This window comes from Oncorhynchus mykiss, chromosome 21 (assembly GCF_013265735.2).
Source record: "Oncorhynchus mykiss isolate Arlee chromosome 21, USDA_OmykA_1.1, whole genome shotgun sequence".
Lineage (NCBI taxonomy): Eukaryota > Metazoa > Chordata > Actinopteri > Salmoniformes > Salmonidae > Oncorhynchus > Oncorhynchus mykiss.
Genome location: NC_048585.1, coordinates 55,445,241 through 55,473,072, shown reverse-complemented (window position 1 = coordinate 55,473,072; position 27,832 = coordinate 55,445,241). Strand labels below are relative to the sequence as shown.

At 41.4% G+C, this 27,832-nt stretch overlaps 1 protein-coding gene and 1 long non-coding RNA gene across 2 annotated transcripts; one reads left to right on the top strand and one right to left on the bottom strand.

Annotated features, from left to right (window-relative positions):
• Window positions 1-28: 28 nt before the first annotated feature.
• On the bottom strand, window positions 29-17,016 carry LOC118942953. Its single transcript, XR_005038650.1, has 2 exons — window positions 16,933-17,016; window positions 29-850 (listed from the first exon to the last, which is right to left on the bottom strand). It is a non-coding gene; the product is annotated as an uncharacterized LOC118942953 (long non-coding RNA).
• LOC118942950 (C-type mannose receptor 2-like) lies at window positions 16,311-24,435 on the top strand. Its single transcript, XM_036958263.1, has 6 exons — window positions 16,311-16,398; window positions 16,495-16,608; window positions 16,788-17,156; window positions 17,343-17,699; window positions 23,197-23,297; window positions 23,615-24,435. The coding sequence occupies exons 2-6, from the start codon at window positions 16,572-16,574 to the stop codon at window positions 23,774-23,776; spliced, it is 1,026 nt and encodes a 341-aa protein (XP_036814158.1). The 5' UTR covers window positions 16,311-16,398; window positions 16,495-16,571; the 3' UTR covers window positions 23,777-24,435.
• Window positions 24,436-27,832: the final 3,397 nt, after the last annotated feature.

The following is a 27,832-nucleotide window of genomic DNA, read 5'->3' as shown; positions in this document are numbered from 1 at the left end:
GAAATATGAACCAAATGTAACAAACACACCAATGTAAACCTTTATTTGGTCATAAAAAATGTGTAATTCACATAAAACCTTGTTGATGAATGACAGATTATTTCTTGAAATCTAAATGAACTTCCAGGATGGTAATCTGACATGAGATCTGTGCTTACAACTGGGACTTTCACCTGAATCATTCATTGATGTCAATCTACAGAAATTCCAGTGATCAGATCTCAAGTCTGAATACTGTCTATAATGACTGAGGAAAAAGAGCATCTCTCACCATGTTATTTATTCATATTCCAAATGAACCATCAAGTCTACAGTTGAAACTAGGTTCTAATATATAAACTAACAAAAGAGATTCAAACAATGAACAATGTTAAAGATTTGTAACTTAAAATCACATCCTATGATAAAACAATACTAATATACAATAAAACAAAATTCAATATTTTCACGCCCTGACTGTAGATTGCTTTGTATGTTTCCTGTTTAGTGTTTTGTTTCACCTTTCAGGACTGTTCGTTTGTCGTTTTTTTTTTCTCGTATATGACCACTTACCACGCTGCACCTTGGTCCACCTCTCCATCCACCAACGAAAGCCGTTACAAATATATGATTGAACAATATTAAATATGACCAGTACAGATAATTAATGTAAATAAAAAGAGAACTGTAAGGAGAACATTTAACATAACTAGAGTTCTCTCTCTGTCCTCATCCTCTTCATCTTCTTCTCCTCCTCTTCTTTCTTGGGAGACCCCTCTTCCTCCTTGTGGAAGACCTTCCCATCAGGCTGCTTTTTCCATGTCACTTTGGTGTCTGCAGGTAACCCCTGCTCCTTCAGCTTGTTCCTTATCTGGAGAAACACACACACAGAGACCCACAATATTCACTCTGTATTAGTCATTCTGAAGATCTACAACTACCATTCCTTCCTGCTATACTGAGACGATCTTCACTTTAACCCTTTGACTCTATGAGGAGATAAGGCTTATATTTGTCCTGTTTCTGTAAGGACCGACGCTGGAGTTGAGAAGCAGGTACCGGGAGTCATCATTTAATTAGGAACAAACATGGAACAAGACAGGAACAGCGTCAATACACTGATACACACTCTGTCCATAGGACAACAATCAGTCGTATATTGCACAATCTGGCCTTTATGGAAGAGTGGCAAGAAGAAAGCCATTTCTTAAAGATATCCATAAAAAGTGTCATTTAAAGTTTGCCACAAGCCACCTGGGAGACACACCAAACATGTGGAAGAAGGTGCTCTGGTCAGATGAAACCAAAATTGAACTTTTTGGCAACAATGCAAAACGTTATGTTTGGCGTAAAAGCAACACAGCTCATCACCCTAAGCACCCTATCCCCACTGTCAAACATGGTGGTGGCAGCATTATGGTTTGGGCCTGCTTTTCTTCAGCAGGGACAGGGAAGATGGTTAAAATTTATGGGAAGATGGATGGAGCCAAATACAGGACCATTCTGGAAGAAAACCTGATGGAGTCTGCAAAAGACCTGAGACTGGGACAGAGATTTGTCTTCCAACAAGACAATGATCCAAAACATAAAGCAAAATCTACAATGGAATGGTTCAAAAATAAACATATCCAGGTGTTAGAATGGCCAAGTCAAAGTCCAGACCTGAATCCAATCGAGAATCTGTGGAAAGAACTGAAAACTGCTGTTCACAAATGCTCTCCATCCAACCTCACTGAGCTCGAGCTGTTTTGCAAGGAGGAATGGGAAAAAATGTCAGTCTCTCGATGTGCAAAACTGATAGAGACATACCCCAAGCGACTTACAGCTGTAATCGCAGCAAAAGGTGGCGCTACAAAGTATTAACTTAAGGGGGCTGAATAATTTTGCACGCCCAATTTTTCAGTTTTTGATTTGTTAAAAAAGTTTGAAATATCCAATAAATGTCGTTCCACTTCATGATTGTGTCCCACTTGTTGTTGATTCTTCACAAAAAAATACAGTTTTATATCTTTATGTTTGAAGCCTGAAATGTGGCAAAAGGTCGCAAAGTTCAAGGGGGCCGAATACTTTCGCAAGGCACTGTATTACACATTTTTAACATGGCCTCACCGGTTGTTTGTAGGAAAGTCTGTCTCGCTCCGTCTATCTTGCTCTCTCCAGATCTCTCTCCTTCTGTGTCTATCTCCCCTGCTTGGTCCTATATACATCTTAAACTGATACTCATTGCTTTTAATTTGTTTTTCATATTCTGTTTCCAAACAGGGGTATGCAAAATGGAGTAGACATTCTCATAAAGTTATTATCTTACTCAAACAAACAGATGGCTCGTAACATCTATCACTATAGCAAAAGGTTTGGACAAAGCCAGGGACACCAGCTGAGCGTTTTGTCAAAGTTTAGAAACAGTTTTTTGAAGGAAGAATTCATGAAAATCAATTGATTTTAATTAGTCACAGTATCAACTGAAACATGATCCAGTGCCTTTTTCACATTCAATGTACCTTTAATCTTCGCTTTAATTAGCTTTTAAAATATAACTAAATGTGTGGATTGTATAAAATTAGCTACAAAACTGCAGATTTACACTCTGGCCAAACGTGTAGAATTGTAGGAAATTAAAACAGAGGGAGGAAGAGAGAGTGGGGTATATGAGGTAAATTGACCAAAAGTGGTAGCGGGGGAGGGGCATAGAGTTAATAGAAGAGGGGGGTGGGGGTGGGGGGGGGGTGAATGTGGCCTAAATTGAGTTTGACACTCCCAGGTAAAGACACTTGACTGGAACAGGACTGGAGGTACACCACAGAGACGGGCGGGAACCCAGCGGCCCTGGTCTCAGCTCTCACTGGTCTCAGCTCCCTGACCAGCACTACTCCCCCTACATCAGCAGTAAATATCATAACCCAGCGACCCTGGTATCAGCTCTCACTCCCTGACCAGCACTACTCCCTCTACATCAGCAGTAAATATCATAACCCAGCAACCCTGGTATCAGCTCTCACTCCCTGACCAGCACTACTCCCCCTACATCAGCAGTAAATATCATAACCCAGCGACCCTGGTATCAGCTCTCACTCCCTGACCAGCACTACTCCCTCTACATCAGCAGTAAATATCATAACCCAGCAACCCTGGTATCAGCTCTCACTCCCTGACCAGCACTACTCCCCTACATCAGCAGTAAATATCATAACCCAGCGACCCTGGTATCAGCTCTCACTCCCTGACCAGCACTACTCCCCCTACATCAGCAGTAAATATCATAACCCAGCGACCCTGGTATCAGCTCTCACTCCCTGACCAGCACTACCCCCTCTACATCAGCAGTAAATATCATAACCCAGCGACCCTGGTATCAGCTCTCACTCCCTGACCTGCACTACTCCCCCTACATCAGCAGTAAATATCATAACCCAGCAACCCTGGTATCAGCTCTCAGCTCCCTGACCAGCACTACTCCCCCTACATCAGCAGTAAATATCATAACCCAGCAACCCTGGTATCAGCTCTCACTCCCTGACCAGCACTACTCGCCCTACATCAGCAGTAAATATCATAACCCAGCGACCCTGGTATCAGCTCTCACTCCCTGACCAGCACTACTCCCCCTACATCAGCAGTAAATATCATAACCCAGCAACCCTGGTATCAGCTCTCAGCTCCCTGACCAGCACTACTCCCCCTACATCAGCAGTAAATATCATAACCCAGCAACCCTGGTATCAGCTCTCAGCTCCCTGACCAGCACTACTCCCCCTACATCAGCAGTAAATATCATAACCCAGCAACCCTGGTATCAGCTCTCACTCCCTGACCAGCACTACTCCCCCTACATCAGCAGTAAATATCATAACCCAGCAACCCTGGTATCAGCTCTCACTCCCTGACCAGCACTACTCCCCCTACATCAGCAGTAAATATCATAACCCAGCAACCCTGGTATCAGCTCTCAGCTCCCTGACCAGCACTACTCCCCCTACATCAGCAGTAAATATCATAACCCAGCAACCCTGGTATCAGCTCTCACTCCCTGACCAGCACTACTCCCCCTACATCAGCAGTAAATATCATAACCCAGCAACCCTGGTATCAGCTCTCACTCCCTGACCAGCACTACTCCCCCTACATCAGCAGTAAATATCATAACCCAGCAACCCTGGTATCAGCTCTCACTCCCTGACCAGCACTACTCCCCCTACATCAGCAGTAAATATCATAACCCAGCGACCCTGGTATCAGCTCTCAGCTCCCTGACCAGCACTACTCCCTCTACATCAGCAGTAAATATCATAACCCAGCGACCCTGGTATCAGCTCTCACTCCCTGACCAGCACTACTCCCCCTACATCAGCAGTAAATATCATAACCCAGCAACCCTGGTATCAGCTCTCACTCCCTGACCAGCACTACTCCCCCTACATCAGCAGTAAATATCATAACCCAGCGACCCTGGTATCAGCTCTCAGCTCCCTGACCAGCACTACTCCCCCTACATCAGCAGTAAATATCATAACCCAGCAACCCTGGTATCAGCTCTCAGCTCCCTGACCAGCACTACTCCCCCTACATCAGCAGTAAATATCATAACCCAGCAACCCTGGTATCAGCTCTCAGCTCCCTGACCAGCACTACTCCCCCTACATCAGCAGTAAATATCATAACCCAGCGACCCTGGTATCAGCTCTCACTCCCTGACCAGCACTACTCCCCCTACATCAGCAGTAAATATCATAACCCACTGCGTCTGTACTGATGAAATATGCTCCGTTTCTCCATACTCTCTCTCTCTCTCTCCCACACTCTCACTTTCTTTCTCTCTCATCTGGTCCCTCTATATTTATGTCCCTCTCCGTTCTCCCTCTCTTTTTCTCCCTCTCCATCTCTCTCAGAAAGACATGACATCTTTCTCTCACCTTGCAGGTGTTTGTTTATGTCACTTTAGTAGTGCTTCACTCGTTCACTCTTTTTTCCAGTCCAGTTCTGTTTAATGTGTTTAACCATCCTTGTAGGTACCAGAAGTCCTCACAAGGAAAGTTCAACTTGGAAAATTCAGGCAGGTGGGGACATTTTGCCAGTCCCCTCGTGGAAAAGGGCTATTTTAGGCTTAGGGGTTAGGTCTAGGGTTACAATTAGGGTTATAATTAAGGTTTGGGGTTATGTTGCTGTACCCCAGGAAAAGTAGCAGCAGCTATTTGGGATCCTTAATAAATACACATCAGTACAAATACAGTTAGGTATAGTTTTAGGGTTAAGGTTAGGCATAGGGTTATGTTTAGGTTAAGGTTAGGGTTGGATTTAGGGTTAGGGTTTAGGGAAAATAGGATTTTGATTTGGTCCCCACAAGGACAGCAATACAACATTTTCTGTCTGTCTTTTTCTGTAACAATCAATAGCTTGTAAATAGGCTTATGGAGGTCATGAGCCCAATACTCTATCTCTGCTGATGCTGTTGTTGTTGTTGTGTTAACAGTCCCTTATCGCATTTAGTGGTGAGCATCGCTGTTCGTAAAGTACAAAAGGTCCTGTCAGGTTTCTACTATCATGATCTCTGCCATTGAGGGCGAAATAGTTTGCATAAAGATAGTGAAGGAAAATACAGCATATGGAGAGAGATCCGGATCAAAGCTACAAAACAATGTACGCAGGGCAGAATTAGGCCAATATCCACTAATAATAAAAACTCAAAAGAGAAATAAAGTTTTAGAAACATCTAAAATACAGTGACCCCATCTCATATCAATACCAAGCCCTGCAATGCCAAGAGCAGAGCAAATAAGAGTCCCCTCATTCAGCTGGTTCACGAACCTGGTCTACGAACACACTGAAGCCTCAGGATCAGAACATCCAATCAACCAAATTACAACACAGTCAAAACAAAACTACATTACCTACTGGGAAACACAAGCACAAAACAATATTCAGTTCTATCTGGCCCTAAATCATTGTGGCTAACTATTTGACCATGGTTACTGATCAAAACCTAAGAAGAAAATTGACAAAGTACAGGCTCAGTGAGCACAGCTTTGCCATTGAGAAGGGTAGACACAGGAAAACCTGACTCCCTGTAGAGGAAAGGCTGTGCAACCACTGCACACCAGCAGAACCCAAGACAGAGCTGCATTTCGTGACAAAGGTCAAAAATATAAAACAATTAATTGTCATTTCCCCAAATTTGAAACCCTTATTCAATGTTTCAAAGACCTGTCTGATGATGATAGAGTCTCCCACTTAAAAAGATGAGAGAGGCCTGTAATTTTCATCATAGGTACACTTCAACTATGACAGACAAAATGAGAAAAGAAAATCCAGAAAATCACATTTTAGGATTTTTAATGAATTTATTTGCAAATTATGGTGGGAAATAAGTATTTGGTCACCTACAAACAAGCAAGATTTCTGGCTCTCACAGACCTGTAACTTCGTCTTTAAGAGGCTCCTCTGTCCTCCACTCGTTACCTGTATTAATGGCACCTGTTTGAACTTGTTATCAGTATAAAAGACAGCTGTCCACAACCTCAAACAGTCACACTCCAAACTCCACTATGGCCAAGACCAAAGAGCTGTCAAAGGACACCAGAAACAAAATTGTAGACCTACACCAGGCTGGGAAGACTGAATCTGCAATAGATAAGCAGCTTGGTTTGAAGAAATCAACTGTGGGAGCAATTATTAGGAAATGGAAGACATACAAGACCACTGATAATCTCCCTCGATCTGGGGCTCCACGCAAGAACTCACCCCGTGGGGTCAAAATGATCACAAGAACGGTGAGCAAAAATCCCAGAACCACACAGAGGGACCTAGTGAATGACCTGCAGAGAGCTGGGACCAAAGTAACAAAGCCTACCATCAGTAACACACTACGCTGCCAGGGACTCAAATCCTGCAGTGCCAGACGTGTCCCCCTGCTTAAGCTGGTACATGTCCAGGCCCATCTGAAGTTTGCTAGAGAGCATTTGGATGATCCAGAAAAAGATTGGGAGAATGTCATATGGTCAGATGAAACCAAAATATAACTTTTTGGTAAAAACTCAACTCGTCGTGTTTGAGGACAAAGAATGCTGAGTTGCATCCAAAGAACACCATACCTACTATGAAGCATGGGGGTGGAAACATCATGCTTTGGGGCTGTTTTTCTGCAAAGGGACCAGGACGACTGATCCGTGTAAAGGAAAGAATGAATGGGGCCATGTATCGTGAGATTTTGAGGGAAAACCTCCTTCCATCAGCAAGTGCATTGAAGATGAAACGTGGCTGGGTCTTTCAGCATGACAATGATCACAAACACACTGCCCGGGCAACGAAGGAGTGGCTTCGTAAGAAGCATTTCAAGGTCCTGGAGTGGCCTAGCCAGTCTCCAGATCTCAACCCCATAGAAAATCTTTGGAGGGAGTTGAAAGTCCGTGTTGCCCAGCAACAGCCCCAAAACATCACTGCTTTAGAGGAGATCTGCATGGAGGAATGGGCCAAAATACCAGCAACAGTGTGTGAAAACATTGTGAAGACTTACAGAAAACGTTTGACCTCTGTCATTGCCAACAAAGGGTATATAACAAAGTATTGAGATAAACTTTTTTTTATTGACCAAATACTTATTTTCCACCATAATTTGCAAATAAATTCATAAAAATTCTACAATGTGATTTTCTGGATTTTTTTTCATCATTTTGTCTGTCATAGTTGAAGTGTACCTATGATGAAAATTACAGGCCTCTCATCGTTTTTTAAGTGGGAGAACTTGCACAATTGGTGGCTGACTAAATACTTTTTTGCCCCACTGTATATATATACAGTATATACTGTAACTACACTGAGCAACAATATAAACGCAGCAATCAACAATTTGAAAGTGTTTACTGACTTACATTTAAAGAAGTTTCTGTACATTGCTTGCTGTTTGGGGTTTTAGGCTGGGTTTCAGTGCAGCACTTTGTGACATCAGCTGATGTAAGAAGGGCTTTATAAATACATTTGATTTGAATTTGATTTGAACGAAGTAAATCAGTCAATTTAAATAAATTCATTAGACCCTAATCTTTGGATTTCACATGACTCGGAATACAGATATATGCATCTATTTGTCACAGATGCCTTAAAAAAAAAGGCAGGGGCATGGATCAGAAAACTAGTCAGTATGGTGTGACCACGATTTGGCTCAGGCAGCGAGACATATCTCATTCACATAGAGTTGATCAGGCTGTTGATTGTGGCTTGTGGAATGTTGTCCCACTGCTCTATAATGGCTGTGCGAAGTTGCTGGATATTGGTGGGAACTAGATAACTCTGTCGTACATGTCAATCCAGAGCACCCCAAACATGCTTACTGGGTGTCATGTCTGGTGAGTATGCAGGCCATGGAAGAATTGCGACATTTTCAGCTTCCAGGAATTGTGTACAGATCCTTGCTACACGTGCATGTACATTATCATGCTGAAACATGAGATGATGGTGGAGGATGAAAGGCATGACAATGGGCCTCCAGGATCTTGTCACGGTATCTGTGCATTGAAATTGGCATAGATAAAATGCAATTGTGTTCATTGTCCTAGCTTATGCCTGCTCATGCCATAACCCTACCGCCACCATGGGGCACTCTGTTCACAATGTTGACATCAGGGAACCGCTCGCCCACAGGACGCCATGCGATCCACCCGGTACAGTTAAAACCGGGATTCATCTGTGAAAAGCATCCCTCTCCATCGTACCAGTGGCCATCGGAGGTGAGCATTTGCCCACTGAAATCGGTTACGACGCCGAACTGCAGTCAAGTTGATACCTTGGTGAGGACGAAGAGCATGAAGATGAGCTTACCTGAGATGATTTCTGACAGTTTGTGTAGAAATTATTCAGTTCTGCCAACTACAGTTTCATCAGCTGTCCAGGTGACTGGTGTCAGACAATCCTGCAGGTGAAGAAGCCGGACGTGGAGGTTCTGGACGGGCGTGGTTACACATGGTCAACGGTTGTGAGGTCGGTTGAACATATAGCCAAATTCTCTAAAACTATGTTGGAGAGAAAATAACATTCAATTCTCTGGCAACAGCTCTGGTGGACATTCCTGCAGTCAGCATGCCAATTGCACGCTCCCTCAAACGTTAGACATCTGTGGCAATGTGTTGTGTGATAAAACTGCACATTTTAGAGCGGCTTTTTATTGTCCCGAGCATAAGGTGCACCTGTGTAATGATCATACCGTTTGATTTGCTTCTTGATATGCCACACCTGTCTGGTGGGTGGATTTCTGTATGGTACCGGAGCGCCAAGTCTAGGTCCAAAAGGTTACTTAACAGCTTCTATCCCCAAGCCGTTATACTGCTGAACAATTCATCAAATGGCTACCCAGACTATGTACATTGACCCCCCCCCCCCCTTTGTTTTTACACTGCTGCTACTCTATGTTTATTATCTATGCAGTCACTTACCCCTCCCTACATGTACAAATTTCCTTGACTAACCTGTACCCCCGCACATTGACTCGGTACCGGTACCCCCTGTATGTGACCTCGGTATTGTTATTTTATTTAGTTAGGACTTGGACTTCATTGTAGGTTAATTAAGGGCTTGTAAGTAAAAACGTCACATGTAGGCTTAGTGTGGGCAAACCTGTGCTGGCCTTGGTGTGGGGAAACCTGTGTTGGGCTTGGTGTGGGGAAACCTGTGTTGGGCTTGGTGTGGGGAAACCTGTGTTGGGCTTGGTGTGGGCTAGCCTGTGTTGGGCTTGGTGTGCTCTAACCTGTGTTGGGCTGGTGTGGGCTAACCTATGTTGGGCTGGTGTGGGCTAACCTGTGTTGGGCTTGGTGTGGGCCTGTCTGTGTTGGGCTTGGTGTGAGCTAGCCTGTGCTGGGCTTGGTGTGGGCTAGCCTGTGCTGGGCTTGGTGTGGGCTAGCCTGTGCTGGGCTTGGTGTGGGCTAGCCCCTGTCCACCTTGCCCACCAAATACCCACATGGGGCCAATGGTGTCATGTTTGCTGGAAGTCTCCCGGGTGAGAGAGAGGTTTCTGTTCTTCCTTAAATTATTCAGTTTCTGTAAATGGCATGGAATCAGGAATAGAGTTTTAATTTTCATTCCAAACCAAACGGGCTCAGGCCGGGCAAGGCCTGAATTTCTGAGTATTCAATGGGGCCGGTTTTGAGCTTGAACAAAGAACAACAGGGCAATGCTACAGTATGCGTGTCACTAAAGCCACATGTTAGCATACAGTTGCTTAGCATACGCAAATGACAAACAAAGTAGCCTTCCACCACCTTCCATGTTACGTCACAACCACAGTACAATATCACCTTCTGTAGACAACATCTGTGTAGGTGCAAGGAGCCACCAGGCTCTCTGGTGAGAGAGAGGTGTCAGTTCTTACCTTAAATGATACATTTTCTGTAAATGGCATGGAATCATGAATAAACGTCACCTCATTTGTTGTCCGTGGTAAAATAAAGCACTTTGGACGTAAAAAAAAAAAAAAAAAGTTTTAATGTTTTAATGTAGAAGCACCCAAATGATTGTCTTGTTAGTTTTGGTTGATTTCCAACATGGTGGCTCACTGTCTGGCTTGGAACTGTGTGGAAAGAGTCTTTTCCCTCTCCTTAGAAAAACCTCATAGACAGTCACATGCAAACGCACAGATGAAGACTGGCAGGCCAGCAGGCAAACACACGTGCATACACGCACACACAATCTGAATAGCTTCATTGTGGCCTGCACAATAGGGAGGTGTCATCATTTAGTAATATAGCAGGATCAAAGGAAGAGATGGGAAATACACTTTTCTTAAGTCACTAATAAAATAAGTGTAACTGGTTCTGTACTGGTACCTTTCTGTGTTGTGTTCTGGTGAGGTGGAAGGGAAGAGAAAGTTCTGGACACAATTACATGACTGCATGGAATAGATACAAATAAATGGAAAACGTTCACAAGTATATTTGCCTGATAAAGACAAAAGACCGTGTATAATGCCCGTGAGAAAGTCGTCAGAAAAGTCACTCTGTCTGTACCTGAAAGAGACCGTCTCCCACAACCAAAGCTAACAGTAGCTGGGCTAGCCTTGCAAAAGATGCAATCAAAGTTGCACTTGGATATTGGATAAATCATCCCCATTCACAGTATATATTCCTACTAACAGTAGAATGAATGACGATATCATTTTTTGTGTCTTTATTTTTGTGCATTTGTGAACATTTGTGAACATTTGCGAACAAGCGCATTGAAAAGACGGGAGCCTACATAAACACACACCTCTCCTCGTCACGCTCTGAGCACACTGAGGAGTAAAAGCACGACTCCCGTTGATGACATCACAGAAAAAGAGAAAAAGAGTTGACTGTTGAAAGTAATGTAATACATCTCAGAATAACCTTCAAATAATATATTACATATATTAAACAACTGTTACATCAGGAGTTTAGACAGCAGCTGAAGCTGACTGAACCTGAAAAGGACAGCATTAAAAGATAATGTAACACTTTTGGGTGACCAATTACTAAGCAATTATTTAGATATTTATATTTATGATATTTACTGTTGGGTTATTATATTTACTGTTGGGTTAGGATATTTAATGTTGGGTTAGGATATTTACTGTTGGGTTATTATATTTACTGTTGGGTGAGGATATTTACTGTTGGGTTAGGATATTTACTGTTGGGTTAGGATATTTACTGTTGGGTTAGGATATTTACTGTTGGGTTAGTAAATTTACTGTTGGGTTAGTAAATTTACTGTTGGGTTATGATATTTACTGTTGGGTTAGTATATTTACTGTTGGGTTATGATATTTACTGTTGGGTTATGATATTTACTGTTGGGTTATGATATTTACTGTTGGGTTAGGATATTTACTGTTGGGTTATGATATTTACTGTTGGGTTAGGATATTTACTGTTGGGTTATGATATTTACTGTTGGGTTATGATATTTACTGTTGGGTTATTATATTTACTGTTGGGTTATGATATTTACTGTTGGGTTATTATATTTACTGTTGGGTTATTATATTTACTGTTGGGTTATGATATTTACTGTTGGGTTAGGATATTTACTGTTGGGTTATTATATTTACTGTTGGGTTAGGATATTTACTGTTGGGTTATGATATTTACTGTTGGGTTAGGATATTTACTGTTGGGTTAGGATATTTACTGTTGGGTTATGATATTTACTGTTGGGTTATTATATTTACTGTTGGGTTATGATATTTACTGTTGGGTTAGGATATTTACTGTTGGGTTATTATATTTACTGTTGGGTTAGGATATTTACTGTTGGGTTATGATATTTACTGTTGGGTTAGGATATTTACTGTTGGGTTAGGATATTTACTGTTGGGTTAGGATATTTACTGTTGGGTTATGATATTTACTGTTGGGTTAGGATATTTACTGTCGGGTTAGGATATTTACTGTCGGGTTAGGATATTTACTGTTGGGTTAGGATATTTACTGTTGGGTTATTATATTTACTGTTGGGTTATGATATTTACTGTTGGGTTAGGATATTTACTGTTGGGTTAGGATATTTACTGTTGGGTTAGGATATTTACTGTTGGGTTAGTATATTTACTGTTGGGTTATTATATTTACTGTTGGGTTAGGATATTTACTGCTGGGTTAGGATATTTACTGTTGGGTTAGGATATTTACTGTTGGGTTAGGATATTTACTGTTGAGTTAGGATATTTACTGTTGGGTTAGGATATTTACTGTTGGGTTATGATATTTACTGTTGGGTTATGATATTTACTGTTGGGTTAGTATATTTACTGTTGGGTTATGATATTTACTGTTGGGTTAGGATATTTACTGTTGGGTTATTATATTTACTGTTGGGTTATTATATTTACTGTTGGGTTAGGATATTTACTGTTGGGTTAGGATATTTACTGTTGGGTTATTATATTTACTGTTGGGTTATTATATTTACTGTTGGGTTAGGATATTTACTGTTGGGTTAGGATATTTACTGTTGGGTTAGGATATTTACTGTTGGGTTAGGATATTTACTATTGGGTTAGGATATTTACTGTTGGGTTAGGATATTTACTGTTGGGTTAGTATATTTACTGTTGGGTTATTATATTTACTGTTGGGTTAGGATATTTACTGCTGGGTTAGGATATTTACTGTTGGGTTAGGATATTTACTGTTGAGTTAGGATATTTACTGTTGGGTTAGGATATTTACTGTTGGGTTAGGATATTTACTGTTGGGTTATGATATTTACTGCTGGGTTAGGATATTTACTGTTGGGTTAGGATATTTACTGTTGGGTTAGGATATTTACTGTTGAGTTAGGATATTTACTGTTGGGTTAGGATATTTACTGTTGGGTTAGGATATTTACTGTTGGGTTATGATATTTACTGTTGGGTTATGATATTTACTGTTGGGTTAGTATATTTACTGTTGGGTTATGATATTTACTGTTGGGTTAGGATATTTACTGTTGGGTTAGTATATTTACTGTTGGGTTATTATATTTACTGTTGGGTTATTATATTTACTGTTGGGTTATTATATTTACTGTTGGGTTAGGATATTTACTGTTGGGTTAGGATATTTACTGTTGGGTTATTATATTTACTGTTGGGTTATTATATTTACTGTTGGGTTAGGATATTTACTGTTGGGTTAGGATATTTACTGTTGGGTTAGGATATTTACTGTTGGGTTAGGATATTTACTGTTGGGTTATTATATTTACTTTTGGGTTATGATATTTACTGTTGGGTTAGGATATTTACTGTTGGGTTAGTATATTTACTGTTGGGTTAGTATATTTACTGTTGGGTTATGATATTTACTGTTGGGTTAGGATATTTACTGTTGGGTTATGATATTTACTGTTGGGTTAGGATATTTACTGTTGGGTTAGGATATTTACTGTTGGGTTCTTATATTTACTGTTGGGTTAGTATATTTACTGTTGGGTTATTATATTTACTGTTGGGTTAGTATATTTACTGTTGGGTTATTATATTTACTATTGGGTTATGATATTTACTGTTGGGTTAGGATATTTACTGTTGGGTTATTATATTTACTGTTGGGTGAGGATATTTACTGTTGGGTTAGGATATTTACTGTTGGGTTATTATATTTACTGTTGGGTTATTATATTTACTGTTGGGTTATGATATTTACTGTTGGGTTATGATATTTACTGTTGGGTTAGGATATTTACTGTTGGGTTAGGATATTTACTGTTGGGTTAGGATATTTACTGTTGGGTTAGGATATTTACTGTTGGGTTATGATAGTTACTGTTGGGTTAGGATATTTACTGTTGGGTTATGATATTTACTGTTGGGTTATGATATTTACTGTTGGGTTAGGATATTTACTGTTGGGTTATTATATTTACTATTGGGTTATGATATTTACTGTTGGGTTAGGATATTTACTGTTGGGTTAGGATATTTACTGTTGGGTTAGGATATTTACTGTTGGGTTATGATATTTACTGTTGGGTTATGATATTTACTGTTGGGTTATGATATTTACTGTTGGGTTATTATATTTACTGTTGGGTTAGGATATTTACTGTTGGGTTAGGATATTTACTGTTGGGTTATTATATTTACTGTTGGGTTATTATATTTACTGTTGGGTTATTATATTTACTGTTGGGTGAGGATATTTACTGTTGGGTTAGGACATTTACTGTTGGGTTAGGATATTTACTGTTGGGTTAGGATATTTACTGTTGGGTTATGATATTTACTGTTGGGTTAGGATATTTACTGTTGGGTTAGGATATTTACTGTTGGGTTAGGATATTTACTGTTGGGTTAGTATATTTACTGTTGGGTTATGATATTTACTGTTGGATTATTATATTTACTGTTGGGTTAGGATATTTACTGTTGGGTTAGGATATTTACTGTTGGGTTATGATAGTTACTGTTGGGTTAGGATATTTACTGTTGGGTTATTATATTTACTGTTGGGTTAGGATATTTACTGTTGGGTTATGATATTTACTGTTGGGTTAGGATATTTACTGTTGGGTTAGGATATTTACTGTTGGGTTAGGATATTTACTGTTGGGTTAGGATATTTACTGTTGGGTGTAGATTACATCTCACATTCCAGTGTTCCTAATGGAGGTGTAGATTACATCTCACATTCCAGTGTTCCTAATGAAGGTGTAGATTACATCTCACATTCCAGTGTTCCTAATGGAGGTGTAGATTAAATCTCACATTCCAGTGTTCCTAATGAAGGTGTAGATTACATCTCACATTCCAGTGTTCCTAATGGAGGTGTAGATTACATCTCACATTCCAGTGTTCCTAATGGAGGTGTAGATTACATCTCACATTCCAGTGTTCCTAATGGAGGTGTAGATTACATCTCACATTCCAGTGTTCCTAATGGAGGTGTAGATTAAATCTCACATTCCAGTGTTCCTAATGAAGGTGTAGATTACATCTCACATTCCAGTGTTCCTAATGGAGGTGTAGATTACATCTCACATTCCAGTGTTCCTATTGGAGGTGTAGATTACATCTCACATTCCAGTGTTCCTAATGGATGTGTAGATTACATCTCACATTCCAGTGTTCCTAATGGAGGTGTAGATTACATCTCACAGTCCAGTGTTCCTAATGGAGGTGTAGATTACATCTCACATTCCAGTGTTCCTAATGGAGGTGTAGATTACATCTCACATTCCAGTGTTCCTAATGGAGGTGTAGATTACATCTCACATTCCAGTGTTCCTAATGGAGGTGTAGATTACATCTCACATTACAGTGTTCCTAATGGAGGTGTAGATTACATCTCACATTCCAGTGTTCCTAATGGAGGTGTAGATTACATCTCACATTCCAGTGTTAACTAAAATGTGTTAGTCATGTGATATCTCATTTGGTCCAATGGGGGGCACTGCATCATTCGTGGGGAACGTAATGTTGACTTTTGACTTGTTTAAGGTTAGGGTTAGGCATAAGGTTGGCAGTGTGGTTAAGGTTAGGGTTAACATCAGATATTAATAGAGAAATTGGCAGAGTTTCTGACTGTGGCTATGGTAACTGGTGAAGATCCAAGCTTGTGCTTTGGCACAGTAGGCTAATACAGTTTTGAGGTGAGCTGACGACCCAGGTTCAGTTGGTACTGTGACTAATTAGAATCAATTTATTTTCATGAATTCCTCCTTCAAAAAACAGTTCCTAAACTTTGTCCAACCCTGTTGCCATAGTGATAGATGTTACATGGCACATGTTTGTTTGACTAAGATAATAACGTTATGAGAATGTCTACTCCATTTTGCATACCCCTGTTTGGAAACAGAATATGAAAAACAAATTCAAAGCAATGAGTATCAGTTTAAGATGTATATAGGACCAAGCAGGGGAGATAGACACAGAAGGAGAGAGATCTGGAGAGAGCAAGATAGACGGAGCGAGACAGACTTTCCTACAAACAACCGGTGAGGCCATGTTAAAAATGTATGATATTTTTAGCATTAATGTAGAGAAATTAATGTAACCCAGTTTTTTTTTCAATCATTCTGGTTACATTTCAGATGTAATTGGTACCTTTTGAAATCTCTTGGAACACAACTCTAAACTGAGTGTAGGAGTCTCTGATCACATCACACTGATGGAAACTTCTTTGTACCTCACCCTCCTAATCTCAGGTCAGTTCAAGATGTGAGTTTGTGTGTGTGTGACACGTGTGTGAGTGTGCGTGCGCACGCTTGTGTGTTTTCACACCAAGGTGTACTGTACTATATGTTAACAGATGCGAAGATAGTGTGGTTGGGGGTGAAAGGTTGATGGATAAAATGTCCCTCATGAATCATTATTCTGTTCACAGGGTTCTACACACCTTCCTCATGTCTTCATCAGTATCACTTCATTACCAACTATATGAACTGGACTGAAGCCCAGAGTTACTGCAGAGCACATTACACTGATCTGGCTACAGTAGATGACATGGAGGACCAGAACAGGCTGATTACCAGTGTCAGTGTTGATGATTTGTTCTGGATCGGACTGAAGATGGGAGACTCCATGAAGTGGCACTGGTCTCTGGCAGACAGACGTTTCTACAGAGAGGGGGAGACTGAGTTCAGAAACTGGGACACTGGGACACCCCAAAATGGTAACTGTGTTTTAATGAGTACATCTGGTCTGTGGAACAACACCTCCTGTGATGACCAGCATCACTTCATCTGTTATGATGGTGAGTGTTTACATACTAATGATGAAGCCTGTTCTAAGTGCTGGAGCTGCCATTGAGTTGAAACATAGACTCATGATAGCTTTAAGTTGTTAACCAGTTATTGATCTGTTATCAAATCAATGACAACGTACTGTAGATTATATTTCATTGGATATTTGTATTGATTATTACATTTTGCTTTTGCAGGAAAACAAGTCACCAACCTAACATACGTCTTAATTCAGGAGAACAAGACCTGGATAAAAGCTCAGAGTTACTGCAGACAGCATCACACAGACCTGGTCAGTGTGAGGAACCAGACTGAGAACACGGAGATAGAGAAGAAGATAACACTGAGGGGACTTCCTGTGTGGATCGGCCTGTTTCAAGACTCCTGGAGATGGTCAGACCAGAGTGACTCCTCATTCAGAAACTGGTGGCCAGGATGGTTCATACCAGATCAGAAATTCAGTTGCACTCGGGTGTCTTCTCGTCGCGCTTCTTCTTTTTATACTAAATGGATAAATACGCCCTGTGAAAACTACGAGCCTTTCATCTGCTATGGTAAGTTACCATATTCTCCACCTGATCTACCTGATATAATGATGACAGGAGAACTGTAATGTTGCCCCCATGATTTACTTCAGTCATTTGAATCCAAGATGGCGTAGCAGTCAGACGTCTTTGTCTTGTCTCGTCACATGTGTATATGTATTTTTATTCTCGTTCTTTTAAATATATTTTCTAAACCTCAACTTCAAAAATACTCTCCTGCAACCCGCCTCACCCAATGTGTTGTGGATCTGTTTTTTTCCCCTAAAGTATTTATATTTACCTCCGGACTGGAATACCTCTTCTGAAGCTCGCTGGCTAACTAGCTACCAGCTATCAGTCAGCTAAACACTGCTAGCGGTCATCAGCTAACCTTTAGCTCGGAAAGCTCTCGCCAGTTCGTACAACGCGTTTCAAACCCGAGAATAACGGACCTATTTTTCTCTCCATATCCCCAAATTCCTACCACAAACTCTGAACCTTTTCATCTGGATCATCACAGCTAGCTAACTGCAACCCAGGTTGACTACTCCTGGCTAACGTTTGACTACTCCTGGGCTACAATATCCGGACACCTTCTACTGCCGGTATGGGGCACGGAACCCCACCGATCCTCTACGACTAGAATACAAACATAATCTACCCTAGGATTCCAACAGGCCCCTCAGGCGCTACGCCCGCTGAAGGCCCATTCTGCTAACCTGCTAGCTACCTAGAGCTACTTGGAACCCTACTAACTCCATGACTGGTCAATTGACGTCACCACAAGAAGAGGCAAAAACAGACTTACCCCCATCGCGACGTCCCCCAAAGGCTAACTTTCTAGCCCCGGTCTACTAACTGCTAGCTTGCCTGCCCTGGTCTGCTAACTGCTAGCCCCTGCTAACTGCTTGCTTTTTAACCCGGTCTGCTTACTGCTAGCTTGTTTAGCCCCGGCCTACTAACTGTTAGCATGTTAGCATCAGCCTGCTAACTGTCTGAATCGCCATGTCCCCAGTCAGCCCAACCACTCACTGGACCCATATGTTCACTTGGCTACGCATGCCTCTCTCTAATATCAATATGCCTCGTCCATTACTGTCCTGGTTAGTGATTACTGTCTTATTTCACTGTAGAGCCTCTAGCCCTGTTTAATATGCCAACCAACCATATTGTTCCACCTCCTACATATGCGATGACATCACCTGGTTTAAACGTCTCTAGAGACTATATATATATATATATATCTCATCATTACTCAATGCCTAGGTTTACCTCCACTGTATTCGCATCCTACCATACCTTTGTACACTATGCCTTGAATCTATGCTATCGTGCCCAGAAACCTGCTCCTTTGTTCTTATAGCATTCAGCCGTACCCTTATCCTACTCTGTTCCTCTGGTGATGTAGAGGTGAATCCAGGCCCAGCAGTGCCTAGCTCCACTCCTATTCCCTACCTTTCAGAAACAAGTCTCTCACTGTTGCCGCTTGCTATAGACCTCCCTCTGCCCCCAACTGTGCCCTCGATACCATATGTGAATTGATTGCCCTCCCCATCTATCTTCTGAGCTCATGCTACTAGGTGACCTAAACTGGGACATGCTTAACACCCCGACCATCCTACAATCCAAGCTTGATGCACTCAATTCCACACAAATTATCAATGAACCTACCAGGTACAACTCCAAATTCGTAAACACGGGCACCCTCAGTCATCCTAACTAACTCGCCCTCCAAATGCTGTTTTCATTCAAGACCTCAGCGATCACTGCCTCATTGCCTGCATCCGTAATGGGTCTGCGACCAAACGACCACCCCTCATCACTGTCAAACGCTCCCTAAAACACTTCTGAAAGAGCTGAAAAATCTAGACCTCTACAAATCAGCTGAGCTAGGCAATCTGGACCCTCTCTTTCTAAAATTATCTGCCGAAATTGTTGCAACCCCTATTACTAGCCTCTTCAAAGGGGGAGACACTCTAGACCCAAACTGCTACAGACGTATATCTATCCTACCCTGTCTTTCTAAGGCCTTCGAAAGCCAAGTTAAGAAACAGATTACCGACCATTTCAAATCCCACCGTACCTTCTCCGCTTTGCAATCTGGTTTCAAAGCTGGTCATGGGTGCACAGCCATGCTCAGCCACGCTCAAGGTCCTAAACAACATCATAACCGCCATCGATAAGAGACATTACTGTGCAGCCATATTCATCAACCTGGCCAAGACTTTCGACTCTGTCAATTACCACATTCTTATTGGCAGACTCGACAGCCTTGGTTTCTCAAATGATTGCCTCGCCTGGTTTACCTACTACTTCTCTGATAGAGTTCAGTGTTTCAAATAAGAGGGCCTGTTGTCCGGACCTCTGGCAGTCTCTATGGGGGTGCCACAGGGTTCAATCCTCGGGCCGACTCTCTTCTCTGTATACATCAATGATGTCGCTCTTGATGCTGGTGATTCTCTGATACACCCCCGCAAATGACACCATTCTGTATACTTCTGGCCCCTCTTTGGACACTGTGTTAACTAACCTCCAGATGAGCTTCAATGCAATACAACTCTCCTTCCGTGGCCTCCAACTGCTCTTAAAACGCAAGTAAAACTAAATGCATGCTATTCAACCGATAACTGCCCGCCCGTCCAATATCACTACTCTGGACGGCTCTGACTTAGAATACGTGGACAACTACAAGTACCTATCTGTCTGGTTAGACTGTAAACTCTTTCCAGACTCACATTAAGCATCTCCAATACCAAACATACCCTCGTAAAACTGACCATCCTACCGATCCTCAACTTCGGTGATGTCATTTATAAAATTGTCTCCAACACTCTACTGGATGCAGCCATCCGTTTTGTCACCAAAGCCCCATACACTACCCACCATTGCGACCTGTACGCTCTCTTTGGTTGGCCCTCGCTTCATACTCGTCGCCAAACCCACTGGCTACAGGTTATCTACAAGTCTCTGCTAGGTAAAGCCCCGCCTTATCTCAGCTCACTGGTCACCATAGCAGCACCCACTCGTAGCACGCGCAGCAGGTATATCTCACTGGTCACCCCCAAAGCCAATTCCTCCTTTGGTCGTCTTTCCTTCCAGTTCTCTGCTGCCAATGACTGGAACGAACTGCAAAAATCTCTGAAGCTGGAGACTCATAGCTCCCTCACTAGCTTTAAGCATCAGCTGTCAGAGCAGCTCACAGATCACTGCACCTGTACATAGCCCATCTGTAAACAGCCCATTGTTACTGTAATTTAATTATGCCAATGTGCTTTCATCAATTGAAAACCCTTAATCTATTTTATGAGAATTTATAAGATTCTTGTTGCATAAAATAGACGCAGACCAGTCTTTCAATAATAGGTAACATAATTTATTCTCGGAGCGCGCTGCCACTTAACCACGAGCAACAGTTTATATACAGATCATGACGTCATTTCATTGCTTTAACAGAATCCCCTCCTCTCGACCGGGACAAAGTGAGGTGAAAAGTTCATTCTAACTTACTAACACACTCCCAGGTAACTTTTGACCCCTCAACATTATCGATATGTGTTTACACAGTCCCCAACCCATTCGTTTCTTCCTAGTTGGAATGGTGTTCATTAACTTTAATTACTCCTTCTCCGTGTCACACAATCCCTTCTTATGAACTCATATTGTTAATCAGATATAATAAAACAGAGTATAAGTTTACTTAGTTACAGTTCCATTTAAAATGGGGATATTGTTTATTCATAATAATTCCAACACCCATCTATCTACCTACCTCATCCCCATACTGTATTTATTTATTTATCTTGCTCCCCAGTATCTCTAGTATCTCTACTTGCACATTCATCTTCTGCACATCTACCATTCCAGTGTTTAATTGCTACAGTGCCTTGCGAAAGTATTCGGCCCCCTTGAACTTTGCGACCTTTTGCCACATTTCAGGCTTCAAACATGAAGTGGAACGACATTTATTGGATATTTCAAACTTTTTTAACAAATCAAAAACTGAAAAATTGGCCGGGCAAAATTATTCAGCCCCTTTACTTTCAGTGCAGCAAACTCTCTCCAGAAGTTCAGTGAGGATCTCTGAATGATCCAATGTTGACCTAATGATGATAAATACAATCCACCTGTGTGTAATCAAGTCTCCGTATAAATGCACCTGCACTGTGATAGTCTCAGAGGTCCGTTAAAAGTGCAGAGAGCATCATAAAGAACAAGGAACACACCAGGCAGGTCCGAGATACTGTTGTGAAGAAGTTTAAAGCCGGATTTGGATACAAAAAGATTTCCCAAGCTTTAAACATCCCAAGGAGCACTGTGCAAGCGATAATATTGAAATGGAAGGAGTATCAGACCACTGCAAATCTACCAAGACCTGGCCGTCCCTCTAAACTTTCAGCTCATACAAGGAGAAGACTGATCAGAGATGCAACCAAGAGGCCCATGATCACTTTGGATGAACTGCAGAGATCTACAGCTGAGGTGGGAGACTCTGTCCATAGGACAACAATCAGTCGTATATTGCACAAATCTGGCCTTTATGGAAGAGTGGCAAGAAGAAAGCCATTTCTTAAAGATATCCATAAAAAGTGTTGTTTAAAGTTTGCCACAAGCCACCTGGGAGACACACCAAACATGTGGAAGAAGGTGCTCTGGTCAGATGAAACCAAAATTGAACTTTTTGGCAACAATGCAAAACGTTATGTTTGGCGTAAAAGCAACACAGCTGAACACACCATCCCCACTGTCAAACATGGTGGTGGCAGCATCATGGTTTGGGCCTGCTTTTCTTCAGCAGGGACAGGGAAGATGGTTAAAATTGATGGGAAAATGGATGGAGCCAAATACAGGACCATTCTGGAAGAAAACCTGATGGAGTCTGCAAAAGACCTGAGACTGGGACGGAGATTTGTCTTCCAACAAGACAATGATCCAAAACATAAAGCAAAATCTGCAATGGAATGGTTCAAAAATAAACATATCCAGGTGTTAGAATGGCCAAGTCAAAGTCCAGACCTGAATCCAATCGAGAATCTGTGGAAAGAACTGAAAACTGCTGTTCACAAATGCTCTCCATCCAACCTCACTGAGCTCGAGCTGTTTTGCAAGGAGGAATGGGAAAAAATGTCAGTCTCTCGATGTGCAAAACTGATAGAGACATACCCCAAGTGACTTACAGCTGTAATCGCAGCAAAAGGTGGCGCTACAAAGTATTAACTTAAGGGGGTTGAATAATTTTGCACGCCCAATTTTTCAGTTTTTGATTTGTTAAAAAAGTTTGAAATATCCAATAAATGTCGTTCCACTTCATGATTGTGTCCCACTTGTTGTTGATTCTTCACAAAAAAAATACAGTTTTATATCTTTATGTTTGAAGCCTGAAATGTGGCAAAAGGTCGCAAAGTTCAAGGGGGCCGAATACTTTCGCAAGGCACTGTATATTGTAATTACTTCACCACCATGGCCTATTTATTGCCTTAACTCCCTTATCTCACTTCATTTGCACTCACTGTATATTTACTTTTTGAAGAGGCTCTTCAACTGAGACAGGTGGTGAGAGTGAAGATGACACAAAGGGATCAACATCTGAACCTCAGAGAGCCTGCTGTTCAAGACGCCATCGTACAAGAGGTGAGTTTCACCCTGTTCATGAAGAACCAACTCAGTAATGATTTAAACTGTACAGACCTCTCTGGTCTGGGTCCTAGTCTGTAGATGACCTTTTCTCCTGACCGTGACCACGCGCTCTCTGGGTGCCTCAGGGAGAGTTGGGATATGCAACAACAACAAAAAAAAATCCAATTCACACATGTATATTAAAACACACGTGTACATGTGTGAAACAGGAACGTTATAAGCATAATCTCCTCATAGAGTGAAATGATTGAAGTCAAGAAAGAATAACTATTGAAGAATTAAAAATACTGTGTTTGTGTGTGTTTCTCCAGATAAGGAACAAGCTGAAGGAGCAGGGGTTACCTGCAGACACCAAAGTGACATGGAAAAAGCAGCCTGATGGAAAGGTCTTCCACAAGGAGGAAGAGGGGTCTCCCAAGAAAGAAGAGGAGGAGAAGAAGATGAAGAGGATGATGACAAAGAGAGAACTCTAATTATGTTAAATGTTCTCCTTACAGTTCTCTTTTTATTTACATTAATTATCTGTACTGGTCCAGATTGTCTCAGTTTAACTGAAACAGGTCTTTATCTGAGATACAGTTAATTGTTTTATCATACAGAATATTGTTTAATCATATATTAATTTTGTTTTACAATAGTGTGTGATTTTAAGTTACAAATCTTTAACATTGTTCATTGTTTGAATCTCTTTTGTTAGTTTATATATTAGAACCTAGTTTCAACTGTAGACTTGATGGTTCATTTGGAATATTAATAAACGACATGGTGAGAGATGCTCTTTTTCCTCAGTCATTATAGACGGTATTCAGACTTGATCTGCTCACTGGAATTTCTGTGCATTGACACCAATGAGTGATTCAGGTGAAAGTCCCATTTGCAAGCACATGGATCTCATGTCAGATTACCATCCTAACAGCTCTGTATTTCTTTACTGGAAATTCATTTAGATTTAAATAAATAATCTGTCATTCATCTACAAGGATTTATTTGAATTAAAATGTTCATTTTTATGACCCAGTAAATAACACAGTTGCTAAGAAGTGTACAGGTGCCATTGCAATGGTGGTCATCACACCACAGTTTTTTGGTTGTGATGGAGCAATGCTTCCATGGAAGGCTACTTTGTTTCTCGTTTGCCTATGCTAAACAACTGTTCACTGACATGTGCTTTAATGATGCACGTAGCCTACCGTAGCATTGGCCTGTGGTTCTTTATTGAGCCTTGCCGTTGTTATTTTTGACAATAAATTGTGGTGTTGTGGACCAGTTGGGTTTGTGGTGTACTAGCATCTACTGTTTACTGTTGTCCGGTAGTGTCACTAAGATACCAGTAGAGAGAGGAAGTTACAGCACCAGGAAGTGAATAAGAGTATTGTTGGAAACTGACTAAATTACTTGAAACTTTTAGTATGTTTGAAACAGTGCATTTGGAAAGTAGTCAGACCTTTTGACTTTTTCAACAAACAAAAAAATACGTTACAGATTTATTCTAAAATGGATTCCGTTTTTTTTTAATTCTCAGCAATCTACACACAATACCCCACAATGACAATGTGAAAACAGATTTTTAGAAACTAGAAACTAAAAACAGAAATACCTTATTTACATACAGTACCAGTCAAAAGTTTGTACACACCTACTCATTTGAGTTTTTATTTTGTATATTCTCTCTGGGTATTAAAAATAAAGTGCATAGATTGCTAAGATTTAAAAATATATATATATATTTCAGAATAAGGATGTAATGTAACAAAATGTGGAAAAGTCAAGAGGTCTAGCAGTGGAAAGTAACGTGTTATGGTTTAGATTGAATGATTTATGTGCAAATGTATTTGTGGCCAGAGGCAAAGTACAAAGAAGTCCCGTTTCTGAAACTAGTGGACTGCGGCAGGTTGAAAGAATCTGCACTTCTTAATCTCAAGGTTTCTCCTGACTGATAAGAAGACTGGAAGATGTGTGGAGGAGTACAGCGTTTCTGGGCTGGTACTGGGACGATGAGGGCACATGCCTAGCAACAGAGATGTATTGGCTGTCTAGATGTTGGATTATACCTTGAAATATACTTATACTTATGGTGTGTAGTAGTATAGTAGCGTGGTGTGTAGTAGTATAGTAGCATGGTGTGTAGTTGTATATTAGCATGGTGTGTAGTATATTAGCATGGTGTGTAGTTGTATATTAGCATGGTGTGTAGTAGTATAGTAACATGGTTTGTGGTAGTATTGTAGCATGGTGTGTAGTAGTATATTAGCACGGTGTGCAGTATAGTAGCACGGTGTGTAGTAGTATATTAGCATGGTGTGTAGTATATTAGCACGGTGTGTAGTAGTATATTAGCATGGTGTGCAGTATTGTAGCATGGTGTGTAGTAGTATATTAGCATGGTGTAGTGATATAGTAGCATGGTGTGTAGTAGTATAGTAGCATGGTGTTCAGTATAGTAGCACGGTGTGTAGTAGTATATTAGCATGGTGTGTAGTAGTATATTAGCATGGTGTGTAGTATATTAGCACGGTGTGTAGTAGTATATTAGCATGGTGTGTAGTATATTAGCATGGTGTGTAGTAGTATATTAGCATGGTGTGCAGTATTGTAGCATGGTGTGTAGTAGTATATTAGCATGGTGTGTAGTATATTAGCATGGTGTGTAGTGATATAGTAGCATGGTGTGTAGTAGTATAGTAGCATGGTGTGTAGTAGTATTGTAGCATGGTGTGTAGTAGTATATTAGCATGGTGTGTAGTAGTATATTTGCATGGTGTGTAGTAGTATTGTAGCATGGTGTGCAGTATAGTAGCATGGTGTGCAGTATAGTAGCATGGTGTGCAGTATTGTAGCATGGTGTGCAGTATTGTAGCATGGTGTGCAGTATAGTAGCATGGTGTGCAGTATAGTAGCATGGTGTGCAGTATTGTAGCATGGTGTGCAGTATTGTAGCATGGTGTGCAGTATAGTAGCATGGTGTGCAGTATAGTAGCATGGTGTGCAGTACAGTAGCATGGTGTGTAGTAGTATTGTAGCACGGTGTGCAGTATAATAGCATGGTGTGTAGTAGTATTGTTGCACGGTGTGCAGTATTGTAGCGTGGTGTGTAGTATTGTAACATGTTGCGCAGTGTAGTAGCATGGTGTGCAGTATAGTAGCATGGTGTGCAGTATAGTAGCATGGTGTGCAGTATTGTAGCATGGTGTGCAGTATAGTAGCATGGTGTGCAGTATAGTAGCATGGTGTGCAGTATAGTAGCATGGTGTGCAGTATAGTAGCATGGTGTGCAGTATTGTAGCATGGTGTGCAGTATAGTAGCATGGTGTGCAGTATTGTAGCATGGTGTGCAGTATAGTAGCATGGTGTGTAGTATAGTAGCATGGTGTGTAGTAGTATTGTAGCACGGTGTGCAGTATAGTAGCATGGTGTGTAGTAGTATTGTTGCACAGTGTGCAGTATTGTAGCGTGGTGTGTAGTATTGTAACATGTTGGGCAGTGTAGTAGCATGGTGTGCAGTATAGTAGCATGGTGTGCAGTATAGTAGCATGGTGTGCAGTATAGTAGCATGGTGTGCAGTATAGTAGCATGGTGTGCAGTATAGTAGCATGGTGTGCAGTATAGTAGCATGGTGTGCAGTATCTCCAACCCTCTTCCTGGAGAGATACCCTCCTGTAGTTTTTTGCTCCAACCTCAGTTGTAACTAACCTGACTCAGTTTATCAACCAGCTAATTATTATAATCAGTTGTGCTAGATTAGGGTTGGAATGAAAACCTACAGGATGGTAGCTCTCCAGGAACAGGGTTGGAATGAAAACCTACAGGATGGTAGCTCTCCAGGAACAGGGTTGGAATGAAAACCTACAGGATGGTAGCTCTCCAGGAACAGGGTTGGAATGAAAACCTACAGGATGGTAGCTCTCCAGGAACAGGGTTGGAATGAAAACCTACAGAATGGTAGCTCTCCAGGAACAAGGTTGGAATGAAAACCTACAGGATGGTAGCTCTCCAGGAACAGGGTTGGAATGAAAACCTACAGGATGGTAGCTCTCCAGGAACAGGGTTGGAATGAAAACCTACAGGATGGTAGCTCTCCAGGAACAGGGTTGGAATGAAAACCTACAGGATGGTAGCTCTCCAGGAACAGGGTTGGAATGAAAACCTACAGGATGGTAGCTCTCCAGGAACAGGGTTGGAGAGCAACGTTGTAGACAAATGTTAACCCCTCCCCTGCTTGGTTCCCCCGTGTATCGTGTTCAGCCAGACAGTCTCTCACCATTGCTGTGTCTGGATTCTGCTATGTTGCTACCCCCCCCATGTCTACAAGGTTTTGCCATGCCAATGAGAGAGCGGTTTTATGTCATGCCAACGTACACCCTTCTCTTCCACTAACAGACACTCTGTCCTCCAGGGCAAAGGGCTGGGTATGGTCCATGTCCCCTTCTTAGTTAACGCCAAGGAGTGACAACGCACGTGCACACGCACGCACACTCTCCAGGGAGAGTGTATGGAAAAGTGTATACCACACACACACAACTCTTCCTCTC